At 37.1% G+C, this 15,469-nt stretch overlaps 1 protein-coding gene across 2 annotated transcripts in view; it reads right to left on the minus strand.

Moving 5' to 3' along the window:
- The window catches only part of LOC127456491 (protein jagged-2-like), an 84,129-nt gene that overhangs the window by 20,599 nt on the left and 48,061 nt on the right, over positions 1-15,469 (minus strand). For both annotated transcript variants that reach the window (XM_051725011.1, XM_051725010.1), the window contains exon 3: positions 2,171-2,228. In XM_051725011.1, the coding sequence (XP_051580971.1) occupies positions 2,171-2,228 (58 nt within the window). The remainder of the gene's footprint in view (positions 1-2,170; positions 2,229-15,469) is intronic.

The raw sequence follows: 15,469 nt of genomic DNA on the forward strand, positions 1-15,469 counted from the left end.
CAACGCTGCGGGGGGCACCGGGAACAATCGCACTCGGAATCGGACCGCAGCAAACGTGCCCAGTGTGAAAGCCCCCTTAGACTCTCGACTCAGCCCAGCTAAGCCTCACCTCATTGGAGACAGGCTCTAATCTAATGAATAAGAGAAGGGATGGATAAAGTAAATGAAAAGACTTGACAGGAGCTGAAGGGCAGTGACAATGAGAGATAAAAAATAAGAAAGACACAGAGAGATTGAGAAAAGAAACAAGGTGGAAGAAGAGGAAATTACAATAAAGTTGGATTTCCAGGTGGAATTCAGAAAAGAGGTAGGAAGGAATGAAATAAGAATGAAGATAAATGTGAGAAAGAGTGCTGGAAAAAAGAAATTGCATATCAGATCTGTAGTGTTGATATGGTGGTCTTGGTCTTGAGACCTTTCTATTTATTACCTGGGTCTCAAAACTTCAAGGAATAATTCAGCCTAAAATGAAAATGTTGTCATTATTTACTCACCCTCTTGTTGTTCCAAACCTGTACATTGTTATTTTTTCAAGAAATGTAATCATTTTAAAGAAGAAGTTTTTAAGAACCTTTATGCATGTCTTTTCCGTGCTTTTCTACGGCTGTAAAGCTCCTAAAAAGACTTGAAATATAAACTATATGGACTACTTTGTTAGTACTTTAGGATAGTGTGTGTTGTCTTTTTCTTATTTAATTATTTTTTTATTTGAGAGTCATGGACACTGGGAACTGTTGTTGTATGCAAAAAACATTCTTCAAAAATTCTCCCCTTGTTTCTGAATCATTCCTGATTCAAATAATTTTACAAAACTGCAATCTGATTGTGTAGATTTTTGTCTCTATTAATGCACCGATCCTATACCTGGATCGGTATCGTCCTTGACACTGACGTTTTAAACAAATTGGGTATCGGTCCTACGAGCCCGATCCAAATCCGATACTGTGTGTTAGTCATGTTCGTTACTGTCATGTTCCAAAAATGACATAAAAGAACCAATAAAACACCACTAAATTAGTCCTTATGACTCGTGCATTTTATCCAAAGCCACCTGAAGGCATGCAATAGCTCTTTGAATTGCAAAAGACTGTGTTTAATAAGTAAATATATAGTATGCATGTGCAGCCCAAGTGCGTTAGTGAATGGAGATGCTCTGTTGACACAAATATACACACACATAAGCACGCGCAGGCTGGGGATGCACTCGTGGCTATTTTCAGACTTCAAAGCAGTGCGCAATATTTGAACGCTACATCTCAGATGTAGATGCTCAATAGTTTGGTTCACTTATAATATGGAGGTGCATTTTACCAGAATTTGAATAAGAAGCTAAATAAACTACAGTGAACTAGCCTACATACAGACATGTACAGGACCTCCTGGAGAGTTCAGAGTGTCAAAATAAAAGCCAGAGGGTTTTAAAGTTATAGGTGCATGACTGAAATACAGTATATTACTGTTGTACTTAAAAGTCAATATTAATAATAATTTATTATTACCATTATTATTTGTTTACAAATTATAACAATATTTAAGTTGAATGAGCTCCAAAAAATAACTAAATAAAAAGAGATCTGAATCCTTCCTTTAAAGTCCAGAAAAAAGTTGGAAAAAAATTGCAAAGAACACTGGCTTCTTTTCTACTGAAAACTTAGACTGGAATTACTGTTAATTTTGCTGACACAAGGTGTGTGTAATTCATAAATTTATTCATGAAAAAGTCTACCATAACATTGTGTGAGAACATAATCGGTGAGTGTGTATGTGTGTGTTTGGGTAAAATGCAGCAACATTTTCAGTCATGGAGCTTTTCTGCAATTATAAGGAGAAAAAAATCAGAAAGCAACAGGAAATGAAAGAGTCATGGAGAGTGATCTCCCATGCATCTTTCAGCCCTCTTGTAATCCCCAAGAGAAAGCATGAGGGGGAAACAAGGATTGTCTTTTTGTTGTTTGAGAATTTTCCTTCTTTCTATATTCTCTTTAGTATTAAACTGCAACAAACAGTTTGTGTGAGGAAGCATATGATCCATGGATTTTATTTAAGACACAGACACACACACACACACACACACACACACCTCTTCTCTCTCTCTCTCTCTCTCTCTCTCTCTCTCTCTCTCTCTCTCTCTCTCTCTCTCACACACACACACAAAACATCATCATCATACCTGGCTCTGATGTTTCATTGTCATGGTCCAAAGCCTCAATCACCAGAGAAAATGATTTCTAGACAGAAGAAACAAACAAAGAAATGTATGTTAGTGAAATCAACTACATGACTATTCAGTAGATACACTAAAAATACTGTATAAAGACAGTATAAAATAACTGAGAGTGTAGTCTCTAATTTTTCTAGTTCATGTATAGCAGAAAAGACCAACTAGATTTTTTTTTAAATTTTCTGCAGAAAATTAGAGTGGTGCCTGACCATGTGAAAGTTGCTACCATGCTGCTAGGTTGTTCTGAGTGGTTGCTATGCATTTGATAAAGTGTTCAGGGAGTTTTTCTTAATGCATTGCTATGTGGTTGCAAGGGTGTTCTGGGTAGTTGCTAGGTGACTGCTTGCAGGCCCAAGTGTCCAACCCACCCCAAAGTACCTATGACATTCTGTTAAATGGCTTGGGTTAACATAAGTTTGATTTATTTGCACTCATTTTATCATCCACCAGGTGACAATGTCAGATTGCTTAAAAAGTCATTTTTACACAACTCTCCTGTCCTCAGCAACTGGCATGATTTGAGGGTATCATTCATGTCCATAGCATAAACAACGCAGACTTATGCACTGAAGATTAATACTACAGAATGAGCAATAGCAATAGTTGCTTTAGCAAGCACCACTTGAAGTAATTGTCATTCATGGCTGTTTGTGATGTGCTCTTCATGTGCACTGGGCTGAAATCTGCTTTTAAATCTGCTAGTTTGAGCTATTATTCTGATATCTCTCTAAGCTCCAGTGGGGGAACAGATTGTGACAATTTGAAAACAACAAACAACCCAGGAAACTGAAAAATGTCACCATCGATTGGCACTACCACAGAGACCAAGTATGTCTGCAGTCAGACAGTCATCCACAGACAGCCATGAGAACTTAAACAAATAGAGTAGACTTAAAAGACTGCGGTATTGAGCAAGCGGACCACAACATTTCAACTTGATTTAAAGGGGGAGCTAACAAATCCGTAAGAGCACAGAATGAGTAGAAAAAGATAGACTGACCGGGAGAGAAAGAGGATAATTTTCCGTGTCCCCTAAAATGAATAATTCAAAGCCACACTCGCATTCTCCAGTGAGAGAGGTCCAAACACTGCCATGCAAATCACACAGCTGCTGTGTTCTGGGTAATGACACTCTAAAAAGCAGTGTGGATGTGCAGTCACGACTGTCTCATAAGTGGCCACTACAGAGAAGAGGAGAGAAGAGAAGAGAAGAGAAGAGAAGAGAAGAGAAGAGAAGAGAAGAGGAGAGGAGAGGAGAGAAGAGGAGAGGAGAGGAGAGGAGAGGAGAGGAGAGAGGGAGCATGATGAAAGTGGGGTTGAGAGAAAACGATTCAGTGATTGAATGACTGACTGGGACATGGACATGAGATGAAGAAGAATGACTAAATGTGACTAAAAAGCTAAAGGGTATCTCAAACCAAAGCACATAAACAGAGCAGATTAGACAGTCTGATCTCATTAAATTTTCGTGCCATTGGCAACATTTTTGCAAACCAAAATTACATGCTTCATTACACGTTTGGCTGCAGTTTCCCAGTGAAATGTCCAGCAGGGGGCACCAAAATAGAGTGAAATGATATTGTAATCAGACAAGGTTTGAAGGTGAATATATATATATATATATATATACATACATACATACATACATACATACACACACACACACACACACTACCGGTCAAAAGTTTTGAAACACTTGACTGAAATGTTTCTCATGATCTTTAAAATCTTTTGATCTGAAGGCGTATGCTTAAATGTTTGAAATCAATTTCGTAGACAAAAATATAATTGTGCCACCATATTAATTTATTTCATTATAAAACTAAAATGTAATAAAAAATAAAAAAAAGTTTTTGAAATTGATGACTTGGACCAAATAATAAAGCAAAGCAGCCAATAAGTGCCCAACATAGATGGGAACTCCTTCAATACTGTTTAAAAAGCATCCCAGGGTGATACCTCAAGAAGTTTGAGAAAATGCCAAGTGTACATGTCTGAAAATTCTTGGCAAAGGGTGACTACTTTGAAGATGCTAAAATATAACACAGTTTTGATTTATTTAGGATTTTGTTTAGTCACAACATAATTCCCATTGTTCCATTTATGTTATTCCATAGTTTTGATGACTTTACTATTATTCTAAAATGTGATAAAAAATTATGTGTTTCAAAACTTTTGACCGGTAGTGTGTGTGTGTGTATATATATATATATATATATATATATATATATATATATATATATATATATATATATACACACTTGGATCTTAACCCCATTGAGCTTTTGTGGGATCAGCTAGACTGTAAGGTGTGTGAGAAGTGCCCGACAAGACAGCCACATCTAAGGCAAGTGCTACAGGAAGCGTGGGGTGAAATGTCACCTGAGTTTCTGGACAAACTGATAGCTAGAATGCCAAGGATCTGCAAAGCTGTCATTGCTACAAGTGGAGGATTTTTTGATGAGAACTCTTTGAAGTATTTTAAGAAGTTATGAACATTTTTTTCAAATTGTAATAGTAATTTTTCACGTTATTAATGTTCTGACTATACATTGTGATCAGCTGAATGCCCCTTTGGTGAATAAAAGTACCAATTTCTTTCCATAAGAGCAAAATCTATACGTTCTTCCAAACTTCTGGCCGCCAGTGTATATATATATAAATATATATATATATATATATATATATATATATATATATATATATATATATATATATATATATATATATACACAGTATATATATACAAGTTGTATTTTATAATACTTTTATGGTGCTTGTTATAAGCTCCAGTCCTCATTCTTTGCAATTACATGGAAAAAACGGCCAGTAAATTCTTCAAAATTTCTCCTCGTGTTCCACGAATAAAAGTCGTTTTAGAATGACATGAGGGTTTGTATATTGGGTGTATCATCCCTTTAATGTTACAGTTTAGCCTCTTTTTACGATTTACACAATTCAATTTCATAACAAAATTCCATCAAATGAATTGTGCAATTTTTAACTAAATTAATTTAATAAATATAAAAATATTTCGTTTTTTATTTTATTTTGTTAAAGATACCTTAATTCAATTTGATGGAATTTTGTTATTAAATTGAAATGCGGAAATCAATTTTTTTTTAATGGCCAGCATATGCTGGTCCCCAGCTATTTTTTATTTTTTATTTTTTTTACTATCTATGTCCTTTTTCACTTTCATTTTTACATTCTTCTTCTTTTATTTTTGGCGGTTATCATTCTTCGTGCATATCGCCACCTACTGGGCAGGGAGGAGAATTTATAGTAAAAAAGGACTTAAAGCTACACTATGTAACTTCTGGCCCTCTAGCGGTTAAAAAATAAAACTGCATGTGTCTTGTGGAAGAACATTGTTTTGGTAATGATGTAATTTGTGCTTCGGCTCTGCTCCTCTGCGCGAATGAATGTGGTTCGAGGCACCAATGTACACAAGGATACAGGACATCTTATCAGAGCGAATGAACAAATAAATAACGAAAGAAAGGAAAAAACGGATATCCGAAAACATGTCATCTGAGCAGATAAGTGTCATATCTTATGCTGTTGTTTTGACTTATTGGAAACATTGATGTTTTGAAATAAATGACATTATAAAAGTTAGGCAACGTTTGTTAACATTAGACATAACAATTGCTAGTCTGATAAGGTCAAACGTTGGAAAGTTTTTATAACTGCAGGATATTCTGTCCAAATAGACCATGGTAGTAACTAATTTATAGATTGTCATTGTTACCAACCAGTGGTCAACATCATTTCAAGACTCACATGTCCTTGGCAAGCCTAGGACTAATGGATTTATTGATATAAATTATTGCCGTTATAAAGAAAAATACACACGTGTGCTAGCAAGTGAAATGTTCTGCAACGATTACAGTATAATTATTGTATTTCACTACACACACACACACATACAGATGTGTGTATGATTACCCAACTATACATAAACCATATCAATAAAATATCTTACCTAAGAAAAAAACCATCTATGGGTCGCTTTTAAATCCTTTCAGATCTTGGAGTTGTCGCCACCTCTGAAAAGCCAAGCTGATGTTGATTCAGGTTTTATTACGGACTCTGTCGCTTTCCCTTTTTGCTTGTAGACTCTGCTCTGTTTGGGGTTTCTTTGTTTTTACAACCGATGATTCCCCTAAGGTTTGTCATTTTGAATGATCCAAGGTCAATTTTTCTCATTCGTTGTGACAACAAACTTTCAGCTTCATGCTACTCCCACACCATGCACGCGCTACAGTAGCCGGAGCTTATTTTCTCCGTGTACGGATATGACGCATACATGCACGGGCGAATGACGTATGTATGCAATTTCCCACGAAATCCGTCCCGACAGCTCTAAAATATAAATCATTATTATAGGTTTATCAACGTGTATTTGGGTAAAATAAAGACATTTTTTGGAAGATGGATTTTTGTTGCACTCTCTCATTAATGACATTTTGTTGTTTTTTTAACAAAACAAAAAAAGTTACATAGTGTAGCTTTAAATATTGATATGTTTCTCACCCACACCTAACATATTGCTTCTGAAGATATGAATTTAACCACTTTGTCACTTTAACCAGCAAGATGTTTTTGGCCAAACAACATCACCAGAACAACCAAGCTGACTGGTCTGCATTTTTGCTGGTGATCAGCATGGTGATGCTGGTCCAACAGTTAGACAAACATCAAACCAGCACTAACCAGCCTGCACCAATATGGTAAATCATGCTGGTCTAAACTGGTCTTTTCAGCAGGATCCTCATTTTCAGATGTCCACAGGCATAGCAGTATGCCACTTTGTGTAATGTGCCACCAATGCTAAGCGCCTAATAAATGTTTCATATAATGAGCTAGGAGTCATTACACAGTGTAAACAGACATGTTTCACATCCTCATTGGCCCCTACAGAGACAATGACAACACCACATTTATACTTGATAATTACAGGTTTAATTTTTGTTGTAAAAGTACAAACACTAACACATACGCTTGCTCATTAAAATGAGCAAAAGCTCTCCACAACTCAACAGCACTGTGAAAAATAACAACCTGAGCTGCAATTTCTTTCTTTTCCCTCTTAACACAATCATACTTGCGTACACACTCAGCATGCACTCAGTGCCCTAAAAAGCTCGAAGCATTCACAGCACCCACACCCTTAAATAAACAACTAGAACAAAGGCAAATTTCTCAGACACACAAACTAAAATGTCCACCTATAGTGGACCCCTCTCAGACCCTAGAGCCCTCTCTCAACCCTCTGCATTGAAATAACCCAGACCACTCACTCTGTGCTCGACACCCTCATAAGCACACACACACTCCTCACATGGGAAACCTAGGAGGATTTGAAGCTCCTATTCAGCATACCGTAAATAGCCACAGAGCCGAGACTATCTCCATTATCAAAACATAACTCTACCTCTCTATTTTCTCTCCATCAAACAGAATCCAATGCCACTGAAGTGGACATTGATATTACCTTTGTTATCTACTGTACATTCATATGCTTGATGTTGATAAAAACAGCCATATACCCAAATAGTCAAAAATCTGTGGTAGTACCATGGCACTTTTGAGTACTTTTTTTTGTTGGAGAAGATCTCACAAAATGCAAAACACCAAAATCAGTTATTTTAATTACAATGTTTCTTTTATTCATTAAAATGGATTACATTTTAAAATGTTAATTTACATTTTATTTTATTTAGAAGGATTAGAGGTAAAACTGTTTTACAAAAGCAAAAAGGCCCTCAAGGCTGTGCAGTATTCTGAATACAGTCACAACTCAAATACACTTGTGCATTTTGCTTCACAACAGCTTGTGACTATATTTACAATATTGCATGACCTCTTGTTTCTTATTGCTAAATTAGAAAATCAGCATAATACATTATAAACAGTTTCAAAATCACATTCAAGTCAGGCTGAAAGGCACCGATTTGCTTTAAACAGACCACATCTATACCACAAATCTGTGATTTTAAAGGTAATATTTTAAAGTATGATAAATTAAAAATGGGAAAATTATTTCTGGATAAACAGCATGTAGATCTAATAAATGCTTTCTTGAGGGAGGCTGATTCGTGTTAAGCCCATCAAGCCACGTGTAGCTTAGTATCTAAAGCGTGGTGTGTAATGACTACAGCGGTGGCCAAAAATATTGGCAGCCTTGGTAAATATGAGCAAATAAGGCTGTGAAAAAGTTAATTGAAGTTAAACAATTGAAAGAATATTTCATTATTAAATAAATGTTTTTCTCCAAAACATGTTGGTCACAATTATTGGCACCCCTAGAAATTCTTATGAGTAAAATATATCTGAAGAATTTTCCCATTCATATTTTAAATTTTTTAGTGCACCTGGGTAACTAGGAACATGAAATTGTTCAGTCACGACTTCCTGTTTCACAGGGGTATAAATATGAGGTAACACACAGGCCAAATTCCCTTAATCATCAATCACAGTGGGTTCGACTAAAGATATAGTTCTGATGTGTGACAAAAGGTTGTTGAGCTTCACAAAATGGGAACTGGCTAGAAGAAAATAGACAAAGCATTGAAAATGCCCATTTCCACCATCAGGGCAATAATTAACAAGTTCCAATCGACTGGAGATCTTAAGAATTGGCCTGGAAAAGGATGTGTCTCTATACTGTCCCCACACACAGTGAGGAGGATGGTTCAAGTGGCCAAATAATCTCAAAGAATCACAGCTGGAGAACTGCAGAAATTAGTTAAGTTTTGAGGTCAGAAAGTCCCAAAAAAAATATCAGACATCACCTACATCACCACAAGTTGTTTGGGAGGGTTTCAAGAGAAACAGCCTCTGCTCTCATCAAACAACAAACTCAAGCGTCTTCAGTTTGCCAGACACTACTGGAACTTCAAATGCGACCGGGTTCTATGGTCAGATGAAACAAAAAAGAGCTTTTTGGCAGCAAACACCAGAGATGGGTTTGGCGCACACAGAGATGAAGTAGTCCCCAATGCCCACGGTTAAATGTGGTGCTGGATCTTTAATGTTGTGGGGCTGTTTTTCTGCCAGAGGTCCTGGACATCTTGTTCGGATACATGGCATCATGGACTCTATCAAATACCAACAGATAAAAAATCAAAACCTGACTGCCTCTGCCAGAAAGCTTACAATGGGCCCTGGTTGGATCTTCCAGCAGAACAATGATCCAAAACAAACATCAAAATCAACACAAAAATGGTTCACTGACCACAAAATCAAGTTTCTGCCATGGCCATCCCAGTCCCCTGACCTGAACCCCATAGAAAATCTGTGGGGTGAACTGAAGAGGAGAGTCCACCAACATGGATCTCTGAATTTCTGAGGTTCTGTAGAGATTCTGTATGAAGGAATGGTCTCAGATCCCTTGTTATGTGTTCTCCAACCTCATTAGGCATTATAGGAAAAGACTCAGAGTTGTTATCTTGGCAAAGGGAGGTTGCAAAAAGTATTGAATAAAAGGGTGCCATTAATTAAGGCCAATGCGTTCTGGAGAAAAATATTTATTTAATAATGAGATATTTCCCCTGTTTCAATTGTTTTACTTCAATTAAAGGTTAGATTTTTGTGATTTTTTTTAATGAAAGATCAAAAGTATAAACAATGCAGATTTGTTTTCACAGCCTTCTTTGCTCATATTTACCAAGGGTGCCAATATTTTTGGGCACCACTGTATGTGTATGGTGGGATTAGGGAGCTGCTGATATCTCAGCTCACAGTCTGTGTTTTGGCTCTGGGACATCCTGGGGGAAGAGATGAGGCATAAGAACAGAGAGGTTAGGAAGTGAAGCTCTCTAAAACAAAACCACACTCATACACACCCATTACATCAGTGCTGGCCTATCTCCAGAACTGTATTTCCCATTTTCCTTTCCTCTATTCTATTCTTTCTCTCTCTCTCTCTCTCTCTCTCTCTCTCTCTCTCTCTCAGACTACAACAGCACTGAGGAGGCCAACAGACCTGTGGCTGTTCCAAGAGCATATACAGGCATACAAACAAACACACAGGTGAGCCAGTTACACAAACACATACACATGCAGGAAGGGTGTACGAGTGTCTCCTGTCAAAGGTCAAGTTCAGAAATCTGCTAAATTACAGCTCACCCAGTTTACCACACATTTGGCTCTGAATGAACGACTGTCATTTCCGTTCTAGTGAATTTATCTGTCTTGTAAGTTTTACGTCTTTACGTTTTACGTTATGATTAATGAGTAATGAATCACTATCATTATCAAACAGGTGCAATGTGTTTTGACAAGAATTTTAATGTTATCTCTTTTAAGCAAGTAATGCAGGACACAATGGATCGTAACCTTACAAAACCTACACAAACAAAATTGTTCTATGGCAATAAAGTCGATGTTGGTATCAGCTGGAAATCCCATGGTACACTGATATGTACCATTGTACTGAATGATTACCATATTCGCGTACAATGGTATTTGGGTATTTGACATGACTTGCGGTGTCATATCCAGTGTTCGAATTGAGGGTGGGGGGGGTGGGGGACCAGTAAGAGTTGAGGGACCAAAACATGTAACTTTGGGGGTCCCCTGGTGTTTCATCAAAGCAAGAATACTAGAAACATAAAAGCAGATTTTTTTTTGCGGTGACACAACGCAAAATTACCAGTCCCAGTTTTCATAAATAATCCATATTAGTTTTTTACATCGGAAAATTCTAAACACACCCAAGTGCCCCACGCGCTGTTTTCTGACGGAACTTACAGACAGAGTGCGTTCCATTCCGAAGGGCTCATCTCTATGCCCTAATCCCTTCAGAGAGTTTACCCTCCAGAGTGTGAGCTTCAGAGGGTTGAAGGGTGTAGGGCTAAAAAATATTGGTAATTCACAATGCACTTCAGCATCTCTATCCACACCAAAGGAGCTGCTGCCGTCACCCAAAGGCTGATGCTATTAAACATCACTTAATTTTTTTTTTTTTTTTTTTATTTATTTATCACACATTATACATTTGCACATATACAGTGAAATTATTTTTTTTCACATATCCCAGCTAAGCTGGGGTCAGAGTGCAGGGTCAGCCATGATACGGCACCCCTGGAGCAGATATGGTCAAGGGCCTTGCTCAAGGGCCCAACAGTGGCATCTTGGCGGTGCTGGGGCTTGAACCCCCGACCTTCTGATCAGTAACCCAGAGCCTTAACCGCTTTCTGCAAACTGAAAAGTTTCTTTATGAAAATGTTAAGCTTCATGTTTAAACATTTTATTATTAATAATAAAAATAAACAAATGTATTTTATTTATTAAATCAAAAAAATGTCACTGTGTATTATTATTTTATTTAAACTCCTTTAGAATAACTGATCCAGTGAATTTACAGTAAAATAAAACAAGCATTAACTAGTTTCTATCAAAAAGCAAGCGATTTAAAATAATTTTTAAAAGTTCATTACAATAATTAAAAGCTGTTACAGATTATGGAAATGAAGTGAAGTCACATGTTTTTGTTTATAGAAAGAGACTGCAGTTGCAGCTGGTTTAATTTACATTAAATTACACTTGGCAAACCTCCAGATTTCTGACCTATGCTCTGGTTTCGGTCCGCTTGGCAGCGAAGTGTCCATCTGTTGAACCCTACAGAAATGGCCATTTTGAAGGGCACTTCGAAGCAGCTATTTATGAGCCCTTCGGTTTAGAACAACCCTTCAACCTGGCAGCCAAAATTGTTCCCCCTTTGAAGTGCCCTTTGGAGGCGGATTTATCCCGTTTGGAATGCAGGGATGGTGACTGAGTGGCACTGGATACTCATTTTCACCTCACAGTAATGTTAAGATATACACTGATGAGCCAAAACCACTCACAGGTGAAGCGAATAATGTTGATCATCTCCTAACAAGACCACATGTCAAGGTCTGGGTAGATTAGATGATAAGTGAACAATCAATTCATTCAATGTGTTGAATGCAGGAGAAATGGGCAGGAGTAAAGACCTGAGCAACTTTGACAAGGGCCAAATTGTTATGGCCAGACGACTGGGTCCGAGCATTTCTGAAAAGACAAGGCTTGTGGGGTGCTCCCGGTCAGCAGTGGTGAGTACCTACCAACAGTGGTCCGAGGAGGGATAAACCACAAACCGGCAAGGCGGTGACAGGGTGTTGGGTGCCCAAGGCTCATCGATGCATGAGGGCAACGAAGGCTATCCCATCTGGTCCGAACCGTGGCACAAGTCACAGAAAATGTCAGTGATGGTTACGGGAGGAATGTGTCACAACACACAGTGCATCGCACCCTGCTGCGTATGGGGCTGCTGCATAGCTGCAGACCGGTCAGAGTGCCCATGATGACCCCGTCCATCGTTGAAAGTGCCTACAATGGGCACGCGAGCATTGGAACAGGACCTTGGAGCAGTGGAAAAATGTTGCCTGGTCCGATGAGTCCAGTTTTCTTTTACATCGCATGGACTGCTGTGTACATGTGCGCTGTTTACCTGGGGAAGTGATGGGACCAGGATGCACTGTGGGAAGACGACATGCTGGTGGAGGGAGCGTGATGCTCTGGGCAATGTTCTGTTGGGAAAACCTGGGTCCGGCCATTCATGTGGATATCAATTTGACACGTGCCACCTACCTAAACATAGTTGCAGGCCAGGTACACCCCTCTTTCTGCAGGATAATGCACCCTGCCACATTGCACACATTGTTCGGAAATGGTTTGAGGAAGAGTTCAAGGTGTTGCCCTGGCCTCCAAATTCCTCAGATCTCAATCCAATTGAGCATCTGTGGGATGTGCTGGGCCAACAAGTCCGATCCACAGCATCTCCACCTCGCAACTTACAGGACTTGAAGGATTTGCTGCTAATGTCTTGGTGCCAGATACCACAGGACAACTTCAGGGGTCTTGTAGAGTCCATGCCTCTGTGGGTCAGTGCTGTTTTGCCAGCACGCGGAGGACCAACAGCATATTAGGCATAATGTTTTGGCTCATCAGTGTAATTATTCTTTGATTTATGATTGTTGGCACACCTAAAGTTCTAACATTAAATAATATTTTATTTTAGAACTGAACCGTCGCTAGAGGTTAATTAATATGCACGCAGTTAATATGCGAGAAGATTTGCCGGTATGTATCTATCACTATATGTTAGCTCACTATGAAATACTTGGATGCTATGTGGAGAAATATCTTTGTCCATTTATTATGCTGTGCCCTCCTTCAACATCTTTAAATACACAAGCCATGCTGATAAATAATAGCAATAACAGAGAAAGTGTAAGGGTAGGTGACCCCCAAGAGACTCAATTTGAACCCTGCTCATTTCCTATATTTCATTTAAAACCTTTTTTGAAGTTTATTTCATAATTATGCATGCAGTTTTTGTGAGTTCATCATAAATGAGAGACTATAATGAATATTATTTTTAATTTTTAATCATTTATTTGTCACACAGCATCATTTAAAATGTACTAGTGATGGCAACAAGGTGTTTATAAAATCGTGAAAAAGACATAACCAGAAAGATATTCACTTTCCCTTATACATTCATATCCATTCTAAACTAAAAATTTAATGTTGATAAAAAGTCAATGGCCAATTGTCATGTACCAATTGGCACATGTAAAAAAAATAAATAAATAAATAAATAAATAAATAAATAAATAAAAACATGGCTTTTTTGTATTATTATTATTATTTTTTTATTGAAGTAGATCTCACAAAATGCAAAACACCACAATATATTCTTTAATTTAAACCTTTCTTTTAATCAAATTAGAGTAAATTTTCAAAGAAACAGATGGGTTTACTAAAAATGATTAAACATTCATTTAATTATTATTATTATCATTATTATTATTATTTTTCATTTAGCAGGATTAGGGGTGAAATAAAGTTTTTTTCTTCTTAAGTATTTTAAAATATTTTCCAATAAAGATTGTATGCTCACATAAACTCGTATAGTAATATTAGTTCAACCTTATTTAATACACTAATGGTGACTTAAAAAGACTTTAAATCTTTAAAAAGGTTTGAAGTATGACAGACAGCTATAATTAGCTCTTTGTGTTCATGCAGTATTCTTGAGACCTGTGGGAACAGTGTAGATAAGATCAAAGACTGTCCCATTACTTAACACACACAAATATATAATGTCCTGTTTATCATGTCTGTGCTGCTGTTTCTCATACAATCATGTATAATCACACACACCCAAAATAAATGGAATAAACTAGCAAATTAACAAGAGGGTAAAAGACACACAGATGCCGGAAGATCCAACAGTAAACAACATCAACAGAGATAAGAAAAGAGCTCAGAGACAAAACTTTGTACCACTCAGACCAATCATTGCAAGAGTGATGCAAGAGTCAAAGAGGGTGCATGTGTGTGTGTATCTGTGAATAGGTAACGTCAACTATTTGCCACTTTCCACAAATACGATACACTTTGGTGTCGCATTACTTTTTTAGAAGCACAAAAAAGCATTAAAGGCACACGTGAGATTTATTAGAGATAAACATTAAAACATAAAACTAGCATAGCATGTAAAGTAGCTAGTTTCAAATGTGTGTGATTTTAGCCTGTCCCTTCTCAATCATTCAACTCTGTTAGCCAGTTAGTTCAAGAACAAAATAATTAAACAAATATATTGTATACATTTTTTATATTTATGGCAAATATAAATGAATCAATAACTACAAACCAACATTTGATCCAAAGGCAATATTTGCAAACCTGTTACTTGCAACTGGGTTGTTTCTCAATTGTTTTTCTATGTAAACATGCGCAAGATGACCGTCTTTGACCATTGCATTGCGTTTCACTGTTTTTTTAGGGTCATGCTTTTAAGACGCTTCATCAAGTGAACAAGAACTTCAACTGTTAACTGAAAGAAAAAAAAACCTATTGGTTGGGCTGCATCTAGCTTCTTTTTTTTTTTTTTTTTTGCAATAACGCATTCGGTTTGAACAGCCCCTTACCTATTCTGGCATATATTTGTTTTAATTTTATTTGATTATTTTATTTATATATTTTATAATTTTATACATTTTGTCTATTTAAAATAAAACAGTTGACGTATAATTTAGTTTTTGAGGAATATTCCCGGTTCAATACAAGTTAAGCTCTGTCGACAGCATTTGTTGCATAATGCTGGTTCCCACCAAATTTTTTGCACCTCATTTTCTTAAAAAAAAAAGAAAAAGAAAAAAAGAAAAAATCAAAGTTACAGTGAGGCACTTAAAATTTTTGGAGAGT

The sequence above is a fragment of the Myxocyprinus asiaticus genome, chromosome 18 (genome assembly GCF_019703515.2).
Source record: "Myxocyprinus asiaticus isolate MX2 ecotype Aquarium Trade chromosome 18, UBuf_Myxa_2, whole genome shotgun sequence".
In the NCBI taxonomy this organism is placed as follows: Eukaryota; Metazoa; Chordata; class Actinopteri; order Cypriniformes; family Catostomidae; genus Myxocyprinus; species Myxocyprinus asiaticus.